Source organism: Pelophylax lessonae, assembly GCF_965119305.1.
Source record: "Pelophylax lessonae genome assembly, chromosome: 3".
Taxonomy (NCBI): domain Eukaryota; kingdom Metazoa; phylum Chordata; class Amphibia; order Anura; family Ranidae; genus Pelophylax; species Pelophylax lessonae.
Window position 1 is genome coordinate 127,077,011 of NC_138770.1, and position 22,223 is coordinate 127,099,233.

General features: G+C 43.9%; 1 protein-coding gene across 1 annotated transcript in view; it reads left to right on the forward strand.

The window, feature by feature from the left end:
* Nucleotides 1-2,854: 2,854 nt before the first annotated feature.
* The window catches only part of SDC1 (syndecan 1), a 56,790-nt gene continuing 37,421 nt past the window's right edge, over nt 2,855-22,223 (forward strand). Inside the window, exon 1 of the mRNA XM_082248873.1 lies at nt 2,855-2,957. Coding sequence (XP_082104999.1) covers nt 2,901-2,957 — 57 coding nt within the window. The 5' untranslated portion in view covers nt 2,855-2,900. The remainder of the gene's footprint in view (nt 2,958-22,223) is intronic.

The window sequence follows — 22,223 nt, forward strand, 5'->3', positions numbered from 1 at the left end:
ATGGCACAGGTGATGGTATAGGCATGGCACAGGTGATGGTACAGGCATGGCACAGGTGATGGTATAGGCATGGCACAGGTGATGGTACAGGCATGGCACAGGTGATGGTATAGGCATGGCACAGGTGAGGTCACAGGTCGGCTTCAATCACTAACCTGCTCTCCTCCTGGGCTGCCTGCGAGACATCCACGGCGCTGCTCCTCTCCTCGAGTCCTCTTTTTCTGATGGCGACGGGATTCCGGGAACCGTCCATGGCGCTGCTCCTCTCGTCCTCTTCTGTCTTCTTTGACGGCGCTGCTCCTCTCGTCCTCTTCTGTCTTCCTCTTCTGGCTCTTCAGATCCGTCCGGCGGGAAGGAGATCAGGCTGCCCCCATTGCGACGTCAACGGGGTCAGCAATCGGATGTCCTCGATGATCGCGGGATATCACGCAGGATATCACGAAAGTGGGGGTGTCCTAGTGCTATGACCTGCGCCCAGGTTACGCCCCAGAAGGCAGCCAATCGGCGCCTCTGCTGGGTCTTAAACCCCCCCCCCCCCCCATAGCCACCACTGAGACCGGCGACCGGGAATTTTTTTTTTAACTTTATTTTTCTTTTTGTAATCTTTTTTTCTTTACTATTTTTAGGGGGGGGGGGGGGGGCGGTGCCCTGGCGCCCCCTATGCACAGGCCGCCACTGGATCTAAGGCACCCTGCACAATTTTTTTTTGTATCCTAGCACCCCAGCACCTTGGTGTCATCAGCGCTCCAGCACTTCAATATTTTTGATGATTCATTTGCACAAGATTTGGACTTTATTTATCTATATTTATATATTGATTAATTATAAGCACTTGTGCACCTTTATTCACTTAAGAGGACTTCACTTATTTATGTTTTTAGCACTGTGCACTTCACATGGTTGTTTCTTCATTATTTGTTTTTTGAGTCTATGAATTTTTGTATGAAATTTTTGCAAGCGCTGTTTTTTCTTGACTACAAACTTTTAGCACTGATTACTGTAGTAATGTCACTGGTCCCCCCCAAAAGTTTCAAAAAGGTCCGATCTGTCCGCTGCAATGTCTCAGTCCCACTAAAAATCGCAGATCGCCGCCATTACTAGTAAAAAAATAAACAAATAAATAAAAATGACATAAATCTTTCCCCTAGTTTGCAATCAAAATACGCTTCGTTTTTTTTTTACAAAAAATATGTAGCACAATACAAATTGGCCTAAAAGAATGAAAAAAATGTGATATTTATATTTTTTATTTATTGGGAATGTTATATAGCAGAATGTGAAAAATATTGTTTTTTCAGAATTGTCAGAATTTTGTTTATAGCGCAAAAAAAAATAAAAATCGCACAGGTGATCAAATACCACCAAAAGAAAGCTCTATTTGTGGGAAAAAGGGACATCAATTTTATTTAGGGTCCTTTCACACGAATGATCCGATCTGATCCGCCTGTCAGTTTTTTAGGCGGATCTGATCGGATGCTCCATGCATCCCTATGGGGCAGCAGGTGTCAGCGGTGACATGTCTGCTGACACCCACTGCCATCCGATCCAATCCTGTCCGTGAAATCCGGATGGATGGAAACCCTATTTTCCATCCATCCAGGGGATCGGATCGGATGAGAGCGGACAGGCAGTCTGTTCTCATCCGATTCCCCCATAGAGATGCATGGGGCTCTGACATCTCTCTATCTGCACACAGAGCGGAGAGGGAGCTGTCACCTTCCTGCTCAGCGGGGATCTATGTATCGATCTATGGAGGCGGACCATGTGAAAGAAGCCTTAGGTACAGTGTCGCACGATAGCGCAATTTTCCATCAAAGTAACGCAGTGCCGAATCACAAAAAATGGCCTGGTCATTAAGGGGGCAAATCCTTCCGGTCCAGAAGTGGTTAAAGAGGTCTAAGTCCCGGTTCACACTAGGGCAACCTGTGAGGCGACCTGGTCGCCTCACAGGTCGCCGCAGGTCGCCTCCCATAGGGAAGCTGCGGACCCGTTCTAATAGGAGCGACACAAGTCGCTCCGACCTAGAAAAAGGGTCCGGAGCTTCTTTGGGGCGACCAGGAGGCGACCGCCATAGACTTCAATGTTATGAACTCCGTGGCGGCCGCTCCGAGGTCGTGGCGCGCTGCTCGCACAGCGACCTCGGAGGTCGCGGTGCGAAGTAACGTCGCCCCTATGTGAACGGGGCCTTATTCACACAGGTTCTCTGTTATGTTTGTGTCCACTAATAAAGATTTTAGTGTTTTTAGTGAAAATATTGTCTTGATATATTTGGGGGGGGGGGGGCTGTACGGGGCCCCGTGGTTTCTAACAGCAGCCCTGTGTGCATGTATACAATGTACATAGTTGTAGCATGCTAGTTCGGGGTCCAAGGGGTTAAAGCAGGCTGCGCAGAGGTGATACAACGCCTTTCAAATGCTCTCTGAACAGCGATTCCAAAGCGGAACGCTCTTCAGAGACTAAAGCATATGTGAATGAGGCCTTACATTTTCATTTCCTACTCTAGGTAGGTGGAGAAAATAAAAGATGGAAGCTGATTGGTTGCTATTGACAACAGCACCAGCTGACCTAGACCTATCTCACTGATTGTGACTGAGCCCTATGATTGCAGGCAAACTATTGCTCCTGAATTGTAATAAAAGAAACTCCTTGTTAATGCTGATATTTTATATAGAGGAGGGAGCCGAGGCACTGCATGGTGCACTACCAGCCCCAGCCTGCCCTGTGTGCGGGGACTCAGTGAGCACACCTGTGTGCACCCTGCAGGTGGCGCTGTGCGGTTGCTGTAGGCAGGCTGGGGGTGTGCCCGGTGGGAAGTCTTCCCTCCTCCTTGGACGGTAAAGGAAGGGATTGGGATCGGCAGTGTGAGCGGAGAAGAGCCAGGAGGAGGACGGAGCGCAGACATGGACCTGTTAGCATTGCTCTATATACTGGGGATCAGCACCTCATTATCCTGGGGGGTAAGAATCGGCTCTATTACTGGGGGGAGAGAGGGAGGAGAGCACTGAGTTCTGGAGGGAAACTTCACAATGGTGGGCTCACCTGGGAGAGGGGAGGGGGGAGCTCCGCTACTGCACCTGTGTGCGCCATCCCCCATCACTGGGCTCCCCTAATATGTAATCTACATCACCCCACCCGGGATGGGAAACTTTATATCTCTATTCGTTTTATTAGACTTTTATATTGTATGGAAGTGTGCAGTCTATGTACTCTGTGCATTATTTATTGTGTGTATAGGAAATGGGTCCGGGGGGTGCTTTATTATTATTATTATTATTATTATTGTGTTTTGGTCCCCCCTCTTTATGGTGTGTAGACACGAAAGGGGCACACTATTTTATTGTCATTCTTTTAGAAGAGAGAATGCTTTACTTTATCCTTTTAGAAGGGCTTAGCATTCATTTTATGTATTTATTTCTCACTGAGATATATATATATATATATATATATATATATATATATATATATATATATATATATATATATATATATATATATATATATATATATATATAATTGAAAGGGGCAAGCGTTGCTTTTTACACACTAATATATATATATATTGTATATCTCCACACAAAATTAGGTTTCCCCCTTCTAAAAGGATAGTGTGTGTGTGTATGTATGTATGTGTGTGTGTATATATATATATATATATATATATATATATATATATATATATATATATATATATATATATATATATATATATATATATATATATATAATCTTTTTAGAAGGGGGAAACCCTAATTTTACTGTGTGGATATATATATATATATATATATATATATATATATACACACACACCTCCACACAATAAAATTAGGTTTCCCCCCTTCTAAAAAGATTATGTGTGTATATATCCTTTTAGAAGGGGGAAACCTAATTTTGTGTGGAGATATATAATATATATATTAGTGTGTGTAAAAAGCAAGGCTTGCCCCTTTCCAAATGTGTGTGTGTATATGAGAAAAAATTAGAAAGGGCAAGCCTTTCTTTGTGTGTTTTTTTTTTTTTTGTTTTTTTTGTTCTCCTCTTTGTTTATTAATAATAATTTAAAATTGGCAAGCAAAAAGTTTTTTTGAATGTCGTGTAGTTCTGCTGCACGTGGTGCCTCTTAGCCCCCCTGCTCTGTGATAGAGGGAATAATGGGGATCAGTGGGGATGGCATAGATGTGCCGTGTGATGGAGTATTAGGAAATCTTCCAGCAGTCACTTGTCTGCCTCTTGCTGAGGGTGGTCTGGGTCTGTGGAGGGTCGTTAACCTCTTCTGTGCAGGATAAGTGTAGCAAAACCTACTCTGCAAGTGCTAAATTAGGCATGGACCCCCCCTATATTGCTGGATGGGCATATATTTCCATTTTGTGCTGGATTTCAGTGGGGAAGTAATAGAAAGTTGGATTAATGTATATGAATGTTTACTGTGCTATGATCAGAGTATACTGTGCTATGATCAGAGTATACTGTGCTATGATCAGAGTATACTGTGCTATGATCAGAGTATACTGTGCTATGATCAGAGTATACTGTGCTATGATCAAAGTATGTTGGTGTTTTGCTGTTGTACTGGTGCAGCTCCTTATTGTATGCTCGGTGTGCCAGCATCTGTCACGAATGGTTTCCATCCTCACCTGCTGAACAATTAAGAAGTCATTAAGAATCTTTTGTGGTGTGGGTTTTTTTTTTTTTTCTCTCCTTTTACCTTGTTTTAGGTGTGCGGGGTGTGTTTGTTTGTTTTTTTTCCTGCCTATTTAGCCATTCCTTTGTAAATGACCTGACCATCCTATGATTGTCTTTACGTTAATTTTTTTTCACTAGACACTTGCCATTGGTGGTGTTTTTTTGTTTGGAGACCTCACGCGGTTGAATGCTGTGTATAATTCTCTATGGAAAGACTAAAGCATATCCATCTGCTTTTGGGAATCCTATTTTGCCGGATCTGGCATGTGTGCTGATACTGCTATTCTCGGAAGGGAAATGGTGGAATAATTTCATGCGGGGCCAGCTGTTCTTTCTGTGTGTGGCCTTAAATCATTTTGTGGCATGGATTACCTGTATGTGTCCAGATGTGGGGTATTTGTTGACCATGATCTTGGTTGCCTATGGTAAAAAGGGTTGATCCTTGAAGTACAGGTGAATGCTGGTGGTCTTAAGGTGACCATATAAGTATCGTATTTTCCGGCGTATAAGACGACTGGGCGTATAAGATGACCCCCCCCTAACTTTCATCTACCAGTAATACTTATACTTAGGTTACCTTGGAGATATTATACTCGGCGTATAAGACGACCCCCCCCCCCCCCCCCCCATTTTTGGGCGATTTTTTTTTTTTTTTTTTTTTTTTTTTTTTTTTTTTTTTTTTTTTTTTTTTGTTCAAAAGTAGTCTTATACGCCAGAAAATACAGTACAGTAAAACCTTGGTTTGAGAGTAACTTGGTTTAAGAGCGCTTTGCAAGACAAGCAAATTTTTCAAATAAATTTTGACTTGGTTTACAAGCGATGTCTTGATATACAAGTAGCCTCAAGTCACAGCTGAGTAGAAAAGAGAAGAGAGGCGCCTCTAAGTGTAGCAATATGGTTAAATTTAATGAAGGTACAAACTTTAGCAACTCAGATGGTTGATGATTGGAACAGGCACATCTAAGGATGCAGGCATCCAGGCTAAAGCTGTCCACATAGACCATCCTCCGCACCGCCATCTACGTCATCCCTTCCATGCTGCCCCTCGCTTTCAGATCGCTTTACTGCAGGGTGGTCTTCCCGGTCAGGATTACAGACTGGCAGCCGGCGGTGCAGAAGATGGTCTATGTGGACAGCTTTACCCCGGATGCCTGCATACTTAGATGTGCCTGTTTTATTCATCAACCATGTGAGTTAAATGGAACCATATTGCTACACTTAGAGGCGCCTCTCTTCTCTTTCATACTCTGTAGCTCCTGCTGGATTTTGCTTCTAAATAAAATGTGGAAGCGGCTATTTGTGGATGGACATTTTATGGTTATATAACCTCTCGCAATGCTATAATCTTTTTATATGGACTATAAACTGAAGGACTTATGAATAAATGGTTGTGGAACGAATCATCTGAGTTTCCATTATTTCTTATGGGGAAATTTGCTTTGATATAAGAGTGCTTTGGATTACAAGCATGTTTCCGGAACGAATTATGCTCGCAATCCAAGGTTTTACTGTAGTTATTTGGAACGATCCCAAACAAGAGATTTATCCTCAATATAAAAGCTTCAACAAGGCAACATACTTGGTATTCTGTATTTTGGTCTGTGAAATAATTGATCAGTTATAAAGGTAATCAAATAGATGATTGGTTCTCCCAAGAACAGAGATTTGTGCAATCAATCAAAAGTGATGATCAAAACTCCACCACAGCGGATATCTTGCTAGTCTAAATCGAAAGCTTACTAAATCAGTTGAAGGGAGACTCTTTGGTTTTGATATTTTCATTCATGTTGCTCATTTTTCGCTGTTGATCATTTTTCGCTGTATCGGATGACTATATGGTAATGTTTTGTGTAGCCACCTAGTTCACACTGCTGTTATTCGATTTGACTTTCAGTGTGATTTAGTGCTACTTGGCTGCAACTTTGATAAGGCTTGTGTATTCTATGGGGGCAAAATCCCACTGAAATTGCACCAAGTAGTACAGGAGTCTCTTCCTAAACTGCTCTATGCTGGGTCGCATTGATGTGAATGGACAGCATTAAAAACAATGTGATTTCCATTGTCATGTGATTCTCTGATTCTCTGCAGCTCAAGTCACATCTTAAATGACACTAGTGTGAACAGAGCCTTCACCAGGGACCCGAAGGCTTTTATGAAATGTCCAGTGATGGAATCTAAGGTTTCTCCCTGACTTGGTGAACTGATCAATGCAGCCAAGGGCTGGTGACTGAACTTTGATGAGCCCTTCTGATGCTTATAACTGCATGCATGTGCTTTAATTGTTGGGCCCCGTAGATGCTGGCAGATGGGTTTGGCCAGCCTCCATGTCCCTGATCACCTTGGGTTTGGCCCAACCTTTCTGCTTGAAGGAGTTTCTTCAGTTGCCCCGCAAACAAATTAATAGAATTGGGAGCCATTCTGTCCAACCAAGGCGCCATCTTCCCTAACAATTATAACATCCAAAGTTAGATGCCTGCTGTAACTTTTGAGCAGCATTGGCTACTTGGTGCCTGGGATTTGTCCAGCTTTGATCCATAGAAATGGTGTCCTGTCCCGGTGTCCTTGGTTCCTTTCTGGTTAAAGTGATGCTAAACACATGCTTTTTAATTTAATCGCCCCTTACATTTCTGTATGTGGTTGATGTTGCTGTAATTATGTTAATAAAGAAGAGAAAAATCAAAGTAACTTTTTCATATGTGTACAGCCGTCACATGACCCAGCGCCTCTGCAGGGAAACCCAAGTAGGAGGAGCTGCTAGTGCTTTGCTGCTGGTCACATGGTCAAAATAAAAACAGCATTTCGATTGGCATACAAATAATTTTAAAATGTAGTAGATGGCTTAAAATTGTCAAACATACAAATTTGAAATCCAAACCTTTTATTATTTTTTGGCAATAACATGGTGTGGGTGGCTTTCTGCCAGTCACAGCCCCCCCCCCAAGCCTGTGTCTTGGAATAAGAGGGAGGTGAAGCCACCATTGATCTACATGTAATCCCTCCCCCCCCCCCCCCATTGCGTTTTGCTGGTGTGTGGGCTATCCTTTACCATTTTGTATACACCCACATGTGAGAAATAGTTACATGGGCTGATCAGATGTGGTAGGAAGGAAATGCTCAGCTTGGAAGCTCACTGAAAACGGAGCATTTGCCACCACAGCTGCAAAATCTCTAGCTGCATTGGGGACATGAACAGAAGGGGGAGATGGGAGAACAACATTTATTGATAGGGGTTTTTTTTTTTTTTTTTTTGTAGATTTAATGAGTGAAATAACAAAAATGGTGAAGAATGTCTGTCTGTTTTTTGATTGCCATGACAGGCTGGCCCCTGGGAGTTATTGGTTGGCTTTGAGCACGTGGTGGGTAGTTTGTGTAAAGCAATTAAAGCGCACGTCTTTCCTCTCTGGTGACTATCTGGCTGCTTTGTGTAGTCAGATGACATTAGATGAGGCTTTAGATAATCTCATTGGTGAGGATAATTTAATTACTAATCTCGTTAGACGTCAGATAATCGCATTGTTGTGGTTAACTTGATTAGTTATCCAGGTAGACCACAGCTGATCTTCAGCTGGTTTAAACTCTGCACTATACTGGTTTTAGCTCTTCTGCATATTTTCCCCTAATCTCAACTGGCATGGTTGTGTTTTCTGCTGTTTGTGTGTGGTAATCCAGTAGCAAAAACACTTTGTATATAAAATATACATGTCACTGAACTGTATTGTTCACCATGTGATCTTTTGTGACTGTTCAGAGTCACCTGGAAAATCCCCAGTTTGGATGTAAATGTGTCTTTTTCATGTAAATAAAACTGTCTGGTGGGGGAGGGGACAAGGTCGTCTGTTATTGTGGAGCTGACTTGTATGGCGGTCTTGGGTTTAGGTTCAGAGCTTTAATTGGGCATCCACTTCGTAATGGGTGATCTAATTTGTCCAAAACAAACTTTCTTTTGAACGTAATTTTGTTTTTTACATGCTTTCATGCCCTTTTTTTTTTTTTTTTGTAACTGCCTAGATCCATATTGGGGAGACTTCCTCTCCCTTCTTGTCCTCACACCCCCCCCCCCCAAACGAAAAACAAAGTTGGGCTATTTAACTAAAGTAAAAAAAAAAAAAAAAAAAATTACTGACTTAAGTGGGGTACACACACCAGTAGAAAATTCCCGTACGAGGTAAAATCGTCCGATTTTCGCCTAGTGTGTACACAACTTTCAGCAGCCGATGCCGACATTTTGAACGAAAAAAAAAACGGAGGGACAAACACCAAAATTTTTTTCGTCCGTCCCCAGACGACCGATTTTCGTTTAATGTGTTTTCAGCACGTCCGTGAAAAATTGGATATGAAAGACCGCGCATGATCTGAAGTTGCTGACAACCCGGAAGTCTAGGAACAAATGTGCCAAAAAAAAAGAAAAATCGGCCGAGAAATTTCATGAACATTTATGCACTGTCAACTATAAACGGTTATGAACGCTGAGAAGACAGAGAAAAATCTGAGGATATTTTGTCCAATTTTCGTCAAGTGTGCACGGCCCTTTAGGGTTTGTACGGGTGCCCCTTTTACCAGTGTCCTCCTAGTCTACATCAGTGTCTCTCAATTGGGGTTCCTTGAGTGAAGAACAATTTCTGTGTCTCAGATAAATCAGTTATGTCAGTGGGAACTTATTGGGTAATTCTTCCCAATGACCACAAGTGTACGGAGCACTCTTCCCACTGGCCATCACACTAATGTATCCCGAGTTGTAGATAGTCATTTTTAGCAGGGGTTCCCTGAGACCGGAAAGTTAATTCAAGAGTTCCTCTGTGTTGAAAAGTTTGGTGTTTTTTTTTTTTTTTTGGGGGGGGTGGGTCTACATGCTAGGCCAGTGATGGTGAACCTTGTCACCCCAGATGTTTTTAGAACTACATTTTCCTTGATGCTCGACTAACTGCAGCGTGCATGAGCATCATGGGAAATGTAGTTCCAAAACATCTGGGGTGCCAAGGTTTGCCATGCCTGTGCTGTGCTGTTTCAAACTCCCAAAGAAAAGTGAATGAAGACCATCATAATCCATGTGTCTGATTCATTTTGTATTGTCCCTGCCCAGTATGCCCAGTTCTGTCATGTGTACACACCTACACTTCTCCATGCTTGAGGGTACAAATGTGGGGAGGAGGAAATGGTGGCTATATTGATGGTACATTGGAATCCATATGAACTTTCTTCAGTGTGGGCTCATTTGAGGACTCGGAGTTGCTTTGTTTGTGGGCACATGTAACAGAGTTGGTGACACACCTGCACATGTTTTTGTTCTCAGGTTGAATGAAGGCCTCTGATAAACTGATGTCTAGAACATGCCGGACACTCTGTTTTATCCCATTTTAAAATGAACAGCTTTTGTGTTCTCCCATCCTGTGATCAAGGCCAAAAAAACTCTAGGCTACTATGGCAAAATTTTCCTCCAGTCCCACCAGAGGTCCATGTTTATGGGTTGGCACCATGAGTTTGTAAGTGAGGATACCATGTAAGGCCTTGTACATGCCGGCTTCAGCTTGTACATTAGCCGTACAAAGCCAGATTTTGAAGATTTTTAAACAGCGTTAAAATGGAGGTGTTGACCGTTACTTTATATAAACTGTTAGCCGGCTTTAGGCATGCTTGGGGGCAAAATCGGACCTCTCCAGTGCAACGGGGAACCTGCAGCAACACGCATGCGCTGTAACTGTTCTAGGGCAGTGCACAGTAATCTAATGTATAGTCAGTTAAAGAATCCACCTTGGGCTGCAGACAAATGGGATGGTGTGGTATATAAATTTAATATAGTGGAAACAAACTGTTTGACTTCTTCATACAGCCTTAAAGAGGTTGTAAACCCTCTTGTATAACTTTTACCTATAGGTAAGCCTATATTAAGGCTTACCTATAGGTGCTATAAATATCTCCCAAACTTGCACCGTTTAGGAGATATTTACAGCGCAAACTGCCGATGACGTCATCGGCGCAGGCGCTCTGAGGGAACGGCCACCCGTGCCGTTCCTTCAGAGCTCAGTGCCGTGAACGGCGGCTCCCGCGCGCATGCGCGGGAGTGATGTAATCGCACCTCCGGCCAATCAGATGTCCGGAGGACGCGAACCCGGAAGCAGGATGGCAGGACATGTCGCCGTCCTGTCGCTGAGGTAGCGGCACGGCGGGGGCTTCGTTTTAAGGTAAGTACTACATAATGAGCTAGTATGCGATGCATACTAGCTCATTATGCCTCTCTCTTTACAGGGCTTTTTTTTTCTCAGGTTTTTTTTTTTTACTTCCTCTTTAAGGAAAACCATGTAAGGGCCGGTTCACACTAGAATCGCATTAACAGATTCCTTAATCCATGCTATGCAGCATGAATTGATGAATCCCAAATGCTGACTGAAAGTATCGGCCACAAACTTGCCAATATTGCTTCAAGTGGTTGTATCGGCAGATTTGAATAAATAAAAAATGACCATATTCAGACCAACCAAACTGGGCGTTTTGAATGCTTTTAAGTACAGAAGAGGGGTTTGGAGTCTTACAGACTCCAGATCCCTCCATAAAGAGTACCTGTCACTGCCTAGTACTGTCACAAGGGATGTTTACATTCATTGTGACTGCAATAAAAGTAATCAAAAAAATTAAAGGACAGAGTAAAAATTAAAAAAAACTTTAAATGTGCAGAATATCGGCCTGAAGGGTGGCCGAAAAATCGGTATTGGCCCTGAAAAAAAATTGGTCGATTCCCTAATGTATAATTGAACTGGTTCTGATATCAATGTTTTACTAATCTGACAGCTGCTTATTTCATTTTGTTTTCAAACCTTAAAAGATTAATAATTTCTTACATTTAAAGAGCACCTGTCATTTCAGATCCATCTGGGCAGCGCCTGTTAGCAGGCATCCACTCACCTGCTGCCGCCACGTCTCTGACTTTCAGCATAACCAGCCGTCCCGTTAAAGTAAATGTCAACAGTGGGACAGAGATGACCGTTGCTCTTTAAACATTTGATTTTAAATCAAGCCTTTTACTAGTGCTTTAAATCGACTTTAAATCCAATCCACACTGGTGGGCGGCAAGCCTGATGAACGGCACACATTACTGTAAATGGGAAAGCCCCGCAAACTCCCCACAACTGCGCGCAATGCATGAGGTTACTGCGCACTGGTTGGCAAATATAGGGTTAAAACGGGCAGTGAGGTGCTGTCACTTCCTCAGTCTTAGTTGCCTCAGAAGCATGATCCCAATGCTGATAAGTTTCAGAGGGAAGGGAGATTTAGATAAGTCCCCTTAAGTTATTGATCATGCCAGCATGATGCATTGGAGCAGTCTGAATGGGCCCATAAACTTATTTTAACTTCTATGCTGAAAGTGGCATGTTCAGTAAGGATGCTGATTGCATGGTCTTGCCTGAAAAAGGCACTTTAAATCTATGAAATGCTCATCTACAGACATCAATGCCATTGACTTGAAGCACATGCTGAGAATACCTGAAGGTTTCCCTTTAACTAGGTAAAGTGAGCCAGGGATTGTGGCATGGGGTGAGACTTGTAAGGGTATTATTTCAGTGTTGGTAGGGATCTAATTACATCTGTTGTCTTTGCGCTCCACTTGTTCTCCAAATATATAGAGCTGATCGGACAGGGAGGGATTTGCGCAGGTCGCTGGTGATTTATACCGCAGTTCCATCCTTTGACCACGCAGTCAGCACTTGCCTCTCGCCCTCTCCGGGGCAGGATGTTTGCTCTCTGATTACAAGGCAGGCCACAGGTCCTGTTTGTTTTCAGGTGATGTGCAGAGAGCGTCTGTTCTGGAGATTGGGAACTGGAACATTCCCTGTTGGTATGAAATACAAGTGATCTTTTGATGTTGGCCCTGCAGAGCTAAAACACTTTCCAGTAACATGCCTACTTCATACTGGAGCTCAGTCAGGATAGTCCCCGAATGATTGCAGCAAGGCCTGTAAAACGAAACTTCTAGGAAATGTTCAAACACTTATAAACGGCTAACAATAATGGCCTCTTAAAGCGGTATTCAACCCAAAACCAGGAATGTAATATAGGGCAGCTTACCAACACCTTGGATGTGGTGGATGTGTTCATTTTTTGTTTGGAGCCACACCATTTATTTGAATGGGCCTCCCTCCGCACCAAAGAAGCTCAAGTAGCAAATCTTGGTACAGAGCCAGGAGCATTCTGCATTGTGGGGTGTTTTTTTTTTTTTTTCTGCAATTTTAGCATGTTTTTGTCACTTGACAATCGTGGCAAAATTGTGCCATGATTGGGGTGCCATTAAGAAAGAATAGCACTGCAAACTATTCAAAGGTGTCAATGGAGCCTCCCTCTGTCAAGCCAGGAACACGCCTGCCTGTATTGGAGTGCCTCCACTCTGGATGAAAGAGAGCACCTTTGGACAGCAGCATGTCAGTCTGGGGGGGGGGGGGGCGGCAGCGGAGTGTTAGATGTACTAGCAGATCTAAAGCAGCACCAGTTTTTTTGTTTTTTTTTTTTTTGGAATAAATGTTAAAGCAAATAATTTTTAGGCACCTCTGTCAATAATGGAAATGCAACAAGCAATGTGGCGCTAATCCTAAAAACATCCCAAAATAGCTGGACTGAAAAGTCTGTGAAATGTCCCAAACCGCCATAAAAGGTGCAAAGCTGTGCATCCGGGAAACCACCACCAGACACCCTGTTCACACCGCCTCTTACCAGATGGGGATGATCCCCATAACAGAGATCGAATACGCCCAAATCTTAAAAGAGCCCAAGGCGATCCTCCTCCCGATAAACCAGGATTCAGAAATATAACCATGGATTGGTGTGGGACAAAAAAAAAACGCCATCCTAGCGCAGACCGTATTATTTTTAATCATAGCACATAAGGATTAAGAACACTTACAAATTAGCAGATAAAATCGAGCATCTCAGCACATTTCCAGTGCTCCTCTCCGTATGTCCCGCTAGGCTCCACAAAACCACCCAAAAGATGGCCACCACGTCTCCTCCGTGTAGGCGTGCGTGAAGGTGAGCACCGCCCGATGTACATTTCGTCGTAATCAGACGTCGTCCAGGGGTGTACTGACCTCTGTCAGTACTAAATGGGTTTCTCATCCCTGTAAACTGATACATCTGGAAGAAAGGTTGTTCATTTTTGAAAAACAGACTTACTGGCTGGATCATTACATGAAAATGGAGAGCATAAAAAAAAAAAATGCATCCATCACATCTAAGCATTAGTTTCAGTATAGTATTTGCTTTTGGGTTTACTGCATTAAGAGACTGTAACTAACTTGAGATAATAAACCGTCAACATTCTTTAGCTTAGACATAGAGCACAATTTAAAAGAATAATCTCCAATGCATCTTTTTAAATGATCAAAACTGCGGGTGGCTCCTTCTGTCAGTGCTGCTCCCCTGAATGTCTGGTCTGTACAAGTTAACAGTGGACAGTGCAGTCTCCAGTCAGTCTGTCAGCATTAAGAAGGGAGGAGCAGAGGAGTGCCTTACCTCCTAAGCTATGGCTTAGCTTCTGTTGATGCACACTGTGTAGACACAACTCTAGTCCCTGCATGGAAGGGTGGCTCCATAGAATGGTGCAAGAGAAAGGAGTCACCCTAAATCGGGAGACCTGGGGCAGTGATAATGGCATCAACTTAAAGCGGAACATAGGAAAGGATTAAAAGATCAGGAAGCTGCATACTCCAGTAAGTGATTAAATCGGCTGCTGAAAGGGCTTAAAAACTGAAGATTTAATCTAGCTTTAAAAAAAATAAATAAATAAAAACTGCTGTTTAAGGTACAGGATATTTTGGTGCTTTTTACAAGATTAACTTCCACCTCGCAGTGAAACTGCCCTTTATTTTTTCCAAGTACTTTTTGATGTACTGCAAAAACTATTCTAAGCCTGGCATTGCACACCAATCTCCTGCTAGAGGTCCTGTCCCATGCCACCGTCTTGTGCTCATAGGGGACCTGGCTGTCACTTTCTAGCTTTTGCAGCTGACCATTTTGCTTATGTTGCCATCCTGCAAAATTTCTCAGCAGTTTATGAATGGTGGAAAGTAATCCCTCATGGGCTATGTGACCGCGGTAGCCCGGGAGGCAGCAGGGCTATGTGACCGCGGGAGGCAGCAGGATAGTGCGCATGTTACTCACCTAGGCAAAGAATGAGGAAGTGGAAGGGCACTAGAAGAAACGGGGGAGAAGGGTATTTTTAATTTATAAAATATCTGTCAGTATTTGGTAAGGGAGAGGAATAATGGCAAGTCTACATTATATTTTTTGCAAAATTGGGTAATTTTTCCCCTGTAAAATGTTTTGATCTTGGCATAAAAAATAATCGGAGGCAGTTCCCTAGCACAACCCATTCCCTCCTTGCATTTCAAAGCTTTCCTCTACTAAGAGTGCCTATTTAGTCTGTGCTGGCCCAGCTCCTTACTCCCCTCCCCTTTTTTTTTTTTTTTTTTTTTTATTATCTAGCTACCAAGGGGGGAATGAAGCGGAATACTATAGTGTTACTTGAGTGACAGCTCAAAGCCTGTTCGGACTTTGGGCAGAACGAAGAAGAGGAGCTTTCTGTTCTGACTATGCAATGTTAGTACAGCAATCTTCTCCCCACTGAGCTGATGTGTACTGACAGGTGGAACTGCTTCCCTCCCAACCAGAACACACTGGTCAGCTCTTTACAGCCATTGGCTGCCAGCACTGCTCAGGTGCTGGTTTTCCAGACTGATGTACACACAGCCCGTGTGTGAAAGTGTATGTAAACTCCATTCATGAAGTTTGACCTGGGCACTTATATCTGTAGTGTTTACTTATCTCACTTCAAAGTCCTAAGTCCTGTAGCTTTCTCCTGATCAGGTCTTCTGTTCTCAGGATAACTTCTGACAAGTTCTCTGTCAACTGTGATAAAACCAGGCTGAAATTTGTGTCGGGGTGGATGGTAAAGATTTCCAGAGAGCTGGTCTATTCACAGCACAGCTCTGCATGTTTTTCTTACTCTGCCTCTGTGGAGGAGGGTGTGTGCCTTTCCTCCAATCGTCTGTCTCCGTGTATGGCAAGACTACACTCCCAAGACCGCACATATACAAATAAAACTTATGCAGGGAGATTTGTTTAATCTGTGTATCATCTAAGGCTGTTCACTTCACTGGGGTATAAGGGCTCTTTCAGACGGCCGCTCCGTGGAAAAAAAAAAAGTCCCGCAGCGGACACAACAGCGGAGCGGCCGTCTGAAAGAGCCAATTTGTGTCATCCGCTCCGTATACCCGCATATCATCCCATCCGTTTGCGGATGATATGCGGACATAATGTAAGTCTATGGCATTGCGGATGTCAGCGGATGACACCACTGACATCAGATTTTCCTTCCTTTCCGTTTTTTGAACGGATGAAAAAATAGGATTCTGTTCCGTTCCAAAAAACGGAACAGAACTGAAAGGAAGAAAATCGGGTGTCAGCGGATGGTATTCCGCTGACATCCGCAGTGCCATTGACTTACATTATGTCCGCAAATCATCCGCAAAAAAATAGGATGATTTGCGGACAAGCGGAGCGGCCGTGTAAAAGAGCCCTAAGGGTTTACATCCATTTTAAGAGAAGCTTTGACAGGTAAATGCCATGCCTAAAATTATTAAATGCATATATGACCTTATGGGAAACTTTTTTTTGTTGAAATGGTCTGGCGACAGGGTCTCTTTAAGGGGGGGAAAAAAAAAAAAAGTTGCTGTTCTCCACCCTGAGAAGACCAAAAAAAGTCAGGAAAGTCAGGAATCAGTCTTTTTTACATCTGTGTGCATGAGGCCTTATTTTCATAAACCACTTGTCGCCCGTCATATAGCAAAATGACGGCAGCAAAGTGGTTGCCCTATCCTGAGTGGGTGTCATATGACTTCCAGCAGGATAGACCGTTCTGCGCGGCGATCGGTAGTGCGGTGTGTCACTAACACCGCATCTCTGAACCCAGTAAAGAGCCTACGTCTTTATGTGACCAGCTGTGTCCAGGTGCGAGTAGAGGGTAGCCGATCGGCGGCTCTCCTGACGGGGGGGGGGGGGGTCTGTGCTGGTAATCGGAGCATTGATTACCAGTGCAGACCCTTGGGGGGATGCCACTAGAGCCACCAAGGATTGCCCACACCCATGGCCACCAGGGATTGCCGATCAGTTCAGGGAGCCTGCCATTGCCCATCTATTAATGCTGCCCATCAGTGCCCACCAATGCTGCATATCTGTGCCTGTCAGGGGGGCCTCATTGGTGCAGGAAAAAGCATTTATTTACAAAATGTTATAATCTAAATAATTTTTTTTTTGTTTAGAAAAAGAAAAAAACCTTGCAGTGATCAAATACCACCAAAAAGCACTATTTGTGGGGGAAAAAAATGACCTAAATTTGGTTTAGGTACAGTGTTGCATGACCACGCTGTTGTCATTCAAATTGCAACAGCGCTGAAAGTTGGCCTGGGCAGGAAGGGGGTGAAAGTGCCCTGTATTGAAGTGGTTAAAATGGTCTCCTCCTGTGCCCTTTCTCTCTAGTTGCAGGCAGCTTGATGTGGTAGGGTGTCCTGCATGGAGAAGTCCTTTTATTTCGTGAATTTAAAGGCCAACTTTACAATGACTTACTGAGAATTTTTTGTTCTTTTCAGTGTGGGGATCCTCCCTTTGCCTCTCCCAGAAGTCCCTGACATGTATGTGTAGATCCTGAATTGCAGGGTGTGAAGTCGGTGATTCACATGGCTCGACAGAACACGTCATGTGGCCGACTGAGTGAAACTTTCCCATGTTTGATAAGATTGTGATGGCAATATTGTCCGCCCTTGGGCTTTCTCTTTAGTTGTGTTCTGTGTACCAGCGTCCATTTACTGCTGAATGACTAAAACTCCTAGCCTTTAGGCTGATGTCACAAGGCTGATCTGGATGCTGGCGCCAAATGGAGATCCTACCTGCCCCTATGGAACCGATCCTTTGATCACTGAGCCACGTAGATTTTGTTCCAAGGGTATGTGACAGGGGGCGCTCTTGATGGTGCCCACAGGCATTCTGAACAGAAGTTTGTACAGTATATAGCTGATCTCCCGTAGTATGTCAAGGATTCGTTGAATACTCTTATGTCTGTGGCTTGGAATTTATTTTCAGCGCTCGGCATATTGCGATGTTGTTTTATAGCAGATTATAGAGATGTACAAAGACTAAGTCCCGGTTCACACTACCGCGACTGGGCAGCCTGACATGTCGCGGTCCATTCTATGCTACAGGAACCGTTCTAATAGTGACACAAGTCGCTCCGACTTAGAAAATAGTTCCTTTACTACTTCGGGGCGACATCGGAGCGACTTGCATTGACTTCCATTATGTGAAGTCCGTGCAAGTCGCGGTGCACATGACTTCACAGGTAGCCCCCCCGAAGTCAGATCGCCATAGTGTGAACCGACACTTAAATGGTTTCCCTTTACTGGTTTGTCCACTTTCTCATAAAGCCGTAAACTGCAAGCTTCTAAATGGCTGCCAATGTGATCGGACATTCGCAAGCTGCCTGCCTACTACTGGCAGGTGAAACCCAAAAGGAAAAGTTCTTTCAGGGTGAGTGATGGCATGGAAACGAGAAGAAATGGGCACTCTGATCTATAATCCTGTTGACCTGCCTAGTTTTCCGATATGAACATTTTGAAATCTTTTGGGCAAATGGCTGAATGTGTAATTTTTAAAATTAAACGTATGTGAACTAAATTAACTTGCCAATTGCAAAACTTGTAATTGTGGAGAAGCCTTGATCTCTCTAGAGCAGTGGTCTCCAAAATGCAGCCCAGAGGCCAGATGTGGCCCTTTGCTTGGCATTCTCCGGCCCGCTGGGGCCAGCCCTGCCTCCCGCAAGTCAGGCAATAAACTGGCCCTTTGTTTAGAAAGTTTGCAGACCCCTGCTCTAGAGGTTTGACATGCCCCATAGCCAGAGCTCTCCAATCAGGGGGAGCTTAAGCATTCCTGATCGCTGAGCTATAGTTCTGACTCAGGAGGGGGTGTGTTGGACCTCTGCAATTATGAGACCACTGCGTACTCGGAGAGCATCGGTCCTACTCTGCAGCTGCTGGCAGGGGGCAGACTTTTCTTCTGCATCTGTGGCTAGTTTAGAAGAACACCTAACTGGTAGATGTGTTTTGTTGCTCCTGGCATGAATTTACAGTAGCTGATTTAAAATGACGGTTCATTACGGCTTTAAGAAAAAAATCCCCTTCTTTAAATCTTCCTTTCCCCTGCATCTTATTGACATACTGTAGAATGTCAGGCGTCAAATGACTTCTCCGTCATTTTGGACAGACTTGGGACAGTTCTGCAGAAACTCCCTGTTAGTTGTTCCTCACATGATACCACTGTAAAAGGAACCACTTGGCTTTCAGATTTTATAAGCTATTTTATTTGGTAAAAAGTAGGAAATGCGTTCTTTCAAATAATGCTTTTGTTGTCGAGGTGGCCAGAATCTTTAGTGAAAAAAGGAAGTAATGCACGCTCTGGCTAAGTGAGGCTGTGTGCATCAGCATTTTGGAAAAAGCATGAACTCTGGGAATTTGTTAAGTTATGTTGCAAGCTGGACTTTTTATTTATTTTTTTTTTTTTTTTCCTGCTGCACAGACCCACGCTTGTGTGTGCAGATGGGTAATAGACCTGCAAAGTAAGGCCCCTTTCACACGGGCGCACCACCCGATGCTGTCCTTTCTGCTCAGTGGGGATCGATTCGCCAATTCCCCACTGAGCAGGCGGATGACGGCTCCGTCTCTGCTCTGTGTGGGGAGACGGAGCTGTCAGATCCCTGCTGTCCTCTATGGGGAGATCGGAGGAGAATGGTCTGCCTGTCCGTTCTCATCTGATCCTCCAGACGGATGGAAAATAGGGTTTCCATGCGTCCGGATTTCATGGACAGGATTGGATAGCAGCGGGTGTCAGCGGAGATGTCTTCGCTTACACCCACTGCCCCATAGGGTTGCATGGAGCATCCGATCAGGTCCGCCTGAAAAACTGACGATCGGATCGCCTGTGTGAAAGGGGCCTTAGAGTTGAAGTAGAACTATGTCCTTCCACTAAGCCCCTGTTCACAGCAGTGTGACTTGTCATGCGGTTTCACAGTTCCAAATCGCATGACAAGTCACACCCCAATATCGCCGTGACCCATGTCACAGAACTTATGAAAGTTTCCTGCACTACTTTTTACAGATTCCATTGCAACTTGCATAGACTTCTGTTAAATCAAGCCGCAGGCCACAATGAAATCGGCAGTGCAAAACTGCAAAAGTCTTGCGTGCCCCCCCCCCAGGTGTTGCATGGACCAGTGATCCACTGAGATCCTGAGCCAGCCCTCTCTACAGCCCAGCACTTCAGTGAGGGACGGGGCAAAACGGAGCAGGTGACTGACCATCTCTGGTCCTAGTGGAGGAGAGAACTGAGAAATCTAAGTGATTGATCGCTTGTTCTCACTGCAGAGCACGAATGAATGCTTCATCCACCTAGGAGTATGAATGGGGTGTTGTTTGTTTTTTTTCTTTAGGCTTGTATCTTGTTTGTCACACAGGAGCCTTTGGTTAGACTTTTACTATGGTGCCAAAATACAGTGTAAACTCTGCTGGTCTAAACATGACAACTGGGAAAGTATTGTAAATGACCGTATACTATAATGCTAAACATTATTTTATATAGCACCGACAGTTTAGTGTAGAATTCATGGATTTGTACCCACTGGATAATCTTATGTAGTGAATGATCCTGTCATTTGTTTTAGATTTTTTTTTTTTGCTCCAAGTAATGGACTCCTATTTGGCACTTTATGAATGACATGCTGGCTTGAAAAGTGATCTGTCTAGTGCGGTGTCCTCACCTGGTGTTCTCTGTAAACAGGTCCCAGGTTCAGTATTGTTTGCCCATCAGATAAGGTTTCCCGTTCATTTCTTTCTTGTGGTGGTTGAATAGAAGCCTCCCAGCTTACAAGCTTGTCAAGCAAGGTTTACTACAAAATGTGCTATCTAATATATACGTTCTAAAGTGTATCTATACCCCACCTCTAAATGCCCCTGTGTTGTCCTATTTGTATTTGCACACAGGCTTTTAGCAGCATTTTGTGGCTGGAACTTTTTTGTAGGTAGGGAAAAAACCCACTGGCAGTGCATCCAGGAGCAGCAGAGGTTGTTTGTTTTTTTTTTTTTTTGTTTTTTTTTGGGTGGGGTACGCTTGACACTACTAAATGCTGGTGCTTGGGCAATAATTTAATTTGAATGGGCAGAATAAATTATTCTGGCCCAAGAGCTTAAAGCCTAAAAAGGTGTGTGTGTGTTTTTTTTCTTTGAAAAAAATCCTGTGTGCATGAAGCCTAAAATTGCCTAACATACTTGCCTGCTCTGTGCAGTGGTTTGGCACAGGGCAGCCTCGATCCTCCTCTTTCTTGAGTCCCCAAATGGCTCTTGGCACCTCCCTCCTGCCTAGTGGCACCATAGCAAGCACCTTGCTATGGGGGCACCCGAGCAGGCTCACTCCCGAGCTGCAACTCGGTGTTCATTCAGTGTGGTTCAGCCCCGCTCTCTCCTCATTGACTCACTGGCTGTAATTGACAGTAGTAGGAGCCAATGGCTACTGCTGCTGTCTCAGCCAATGAGGGGGAAACCCGGGAGAGCCAAGGCTCTTCTGCACATTGCTGGATTGAGGTGGGGCTCAGATAAGAATTGGGGGGGGGGAGCTGGGGCGCTGCTACACATGTGGGGTGTGGTTTTGTTTTTTTTTTTTTTTCCTTCATGCATGAAGGTAAAAAAAACCTTGAGCCTTTACCACTTTAAACCTAACCAAAGGAGCAGAATCTGTTGGAGCAGAACGTTTAGCAACAGCCCAAACATGTATCCTTGGTCAGCAGAGATGTAACGTGAGCATGAAGCTGCAGGGGTTAGTTTAATGTTTGATCGGTTTAAGGTGTAAGTGAGCTGAAACTGACTGGTAATACGTTTTTGTGTTTTCAGGATAGATTCCAATGTACACCTTACAATGACCATATATCTGCAGGCATTTGCAACTGCTCAGGAACATACTATGCCAGAGCTTGTACTTTGGTGTGACAGTCCTCTGTGACTCGAGGCTCATATGGTATTGTTGGGGTATACCTCTGTGCTGATACTATCTGATAGTGGTCTGCTAACTTCTGCCATATTTCTCACTGGCAGCGGATTGTAGATGCCATTGAACTTCTAATCTGGTCTGATGTTCTCTGTGGAAACCTTGATTCAGACTCCTATAGAGGCTCATGTGGTGCTGCTAGACCACCATGAGAAGGTATCCTGCCAGCTTCCTGTTACCACTCTATGTATTAAGATACTAATAAACTGCTCTGATGTGGTGGTCCTTGGGCAGTCTCCCTTGGTGTAATTGTCCTTTTTCATCACTATATTTCAAGGTATTTTTTTCTATGGCGGGTACTTTCTTGTAAGCTGGCTTTGCTGAATGGTCTCAGGTTTTAGTGGTCACTTGGCTTCAACATTTTATAGTGTTTTTTTTTTTTTTTTTTTTTTCTTCCCATAAAAAAAAAAAAAAAAATG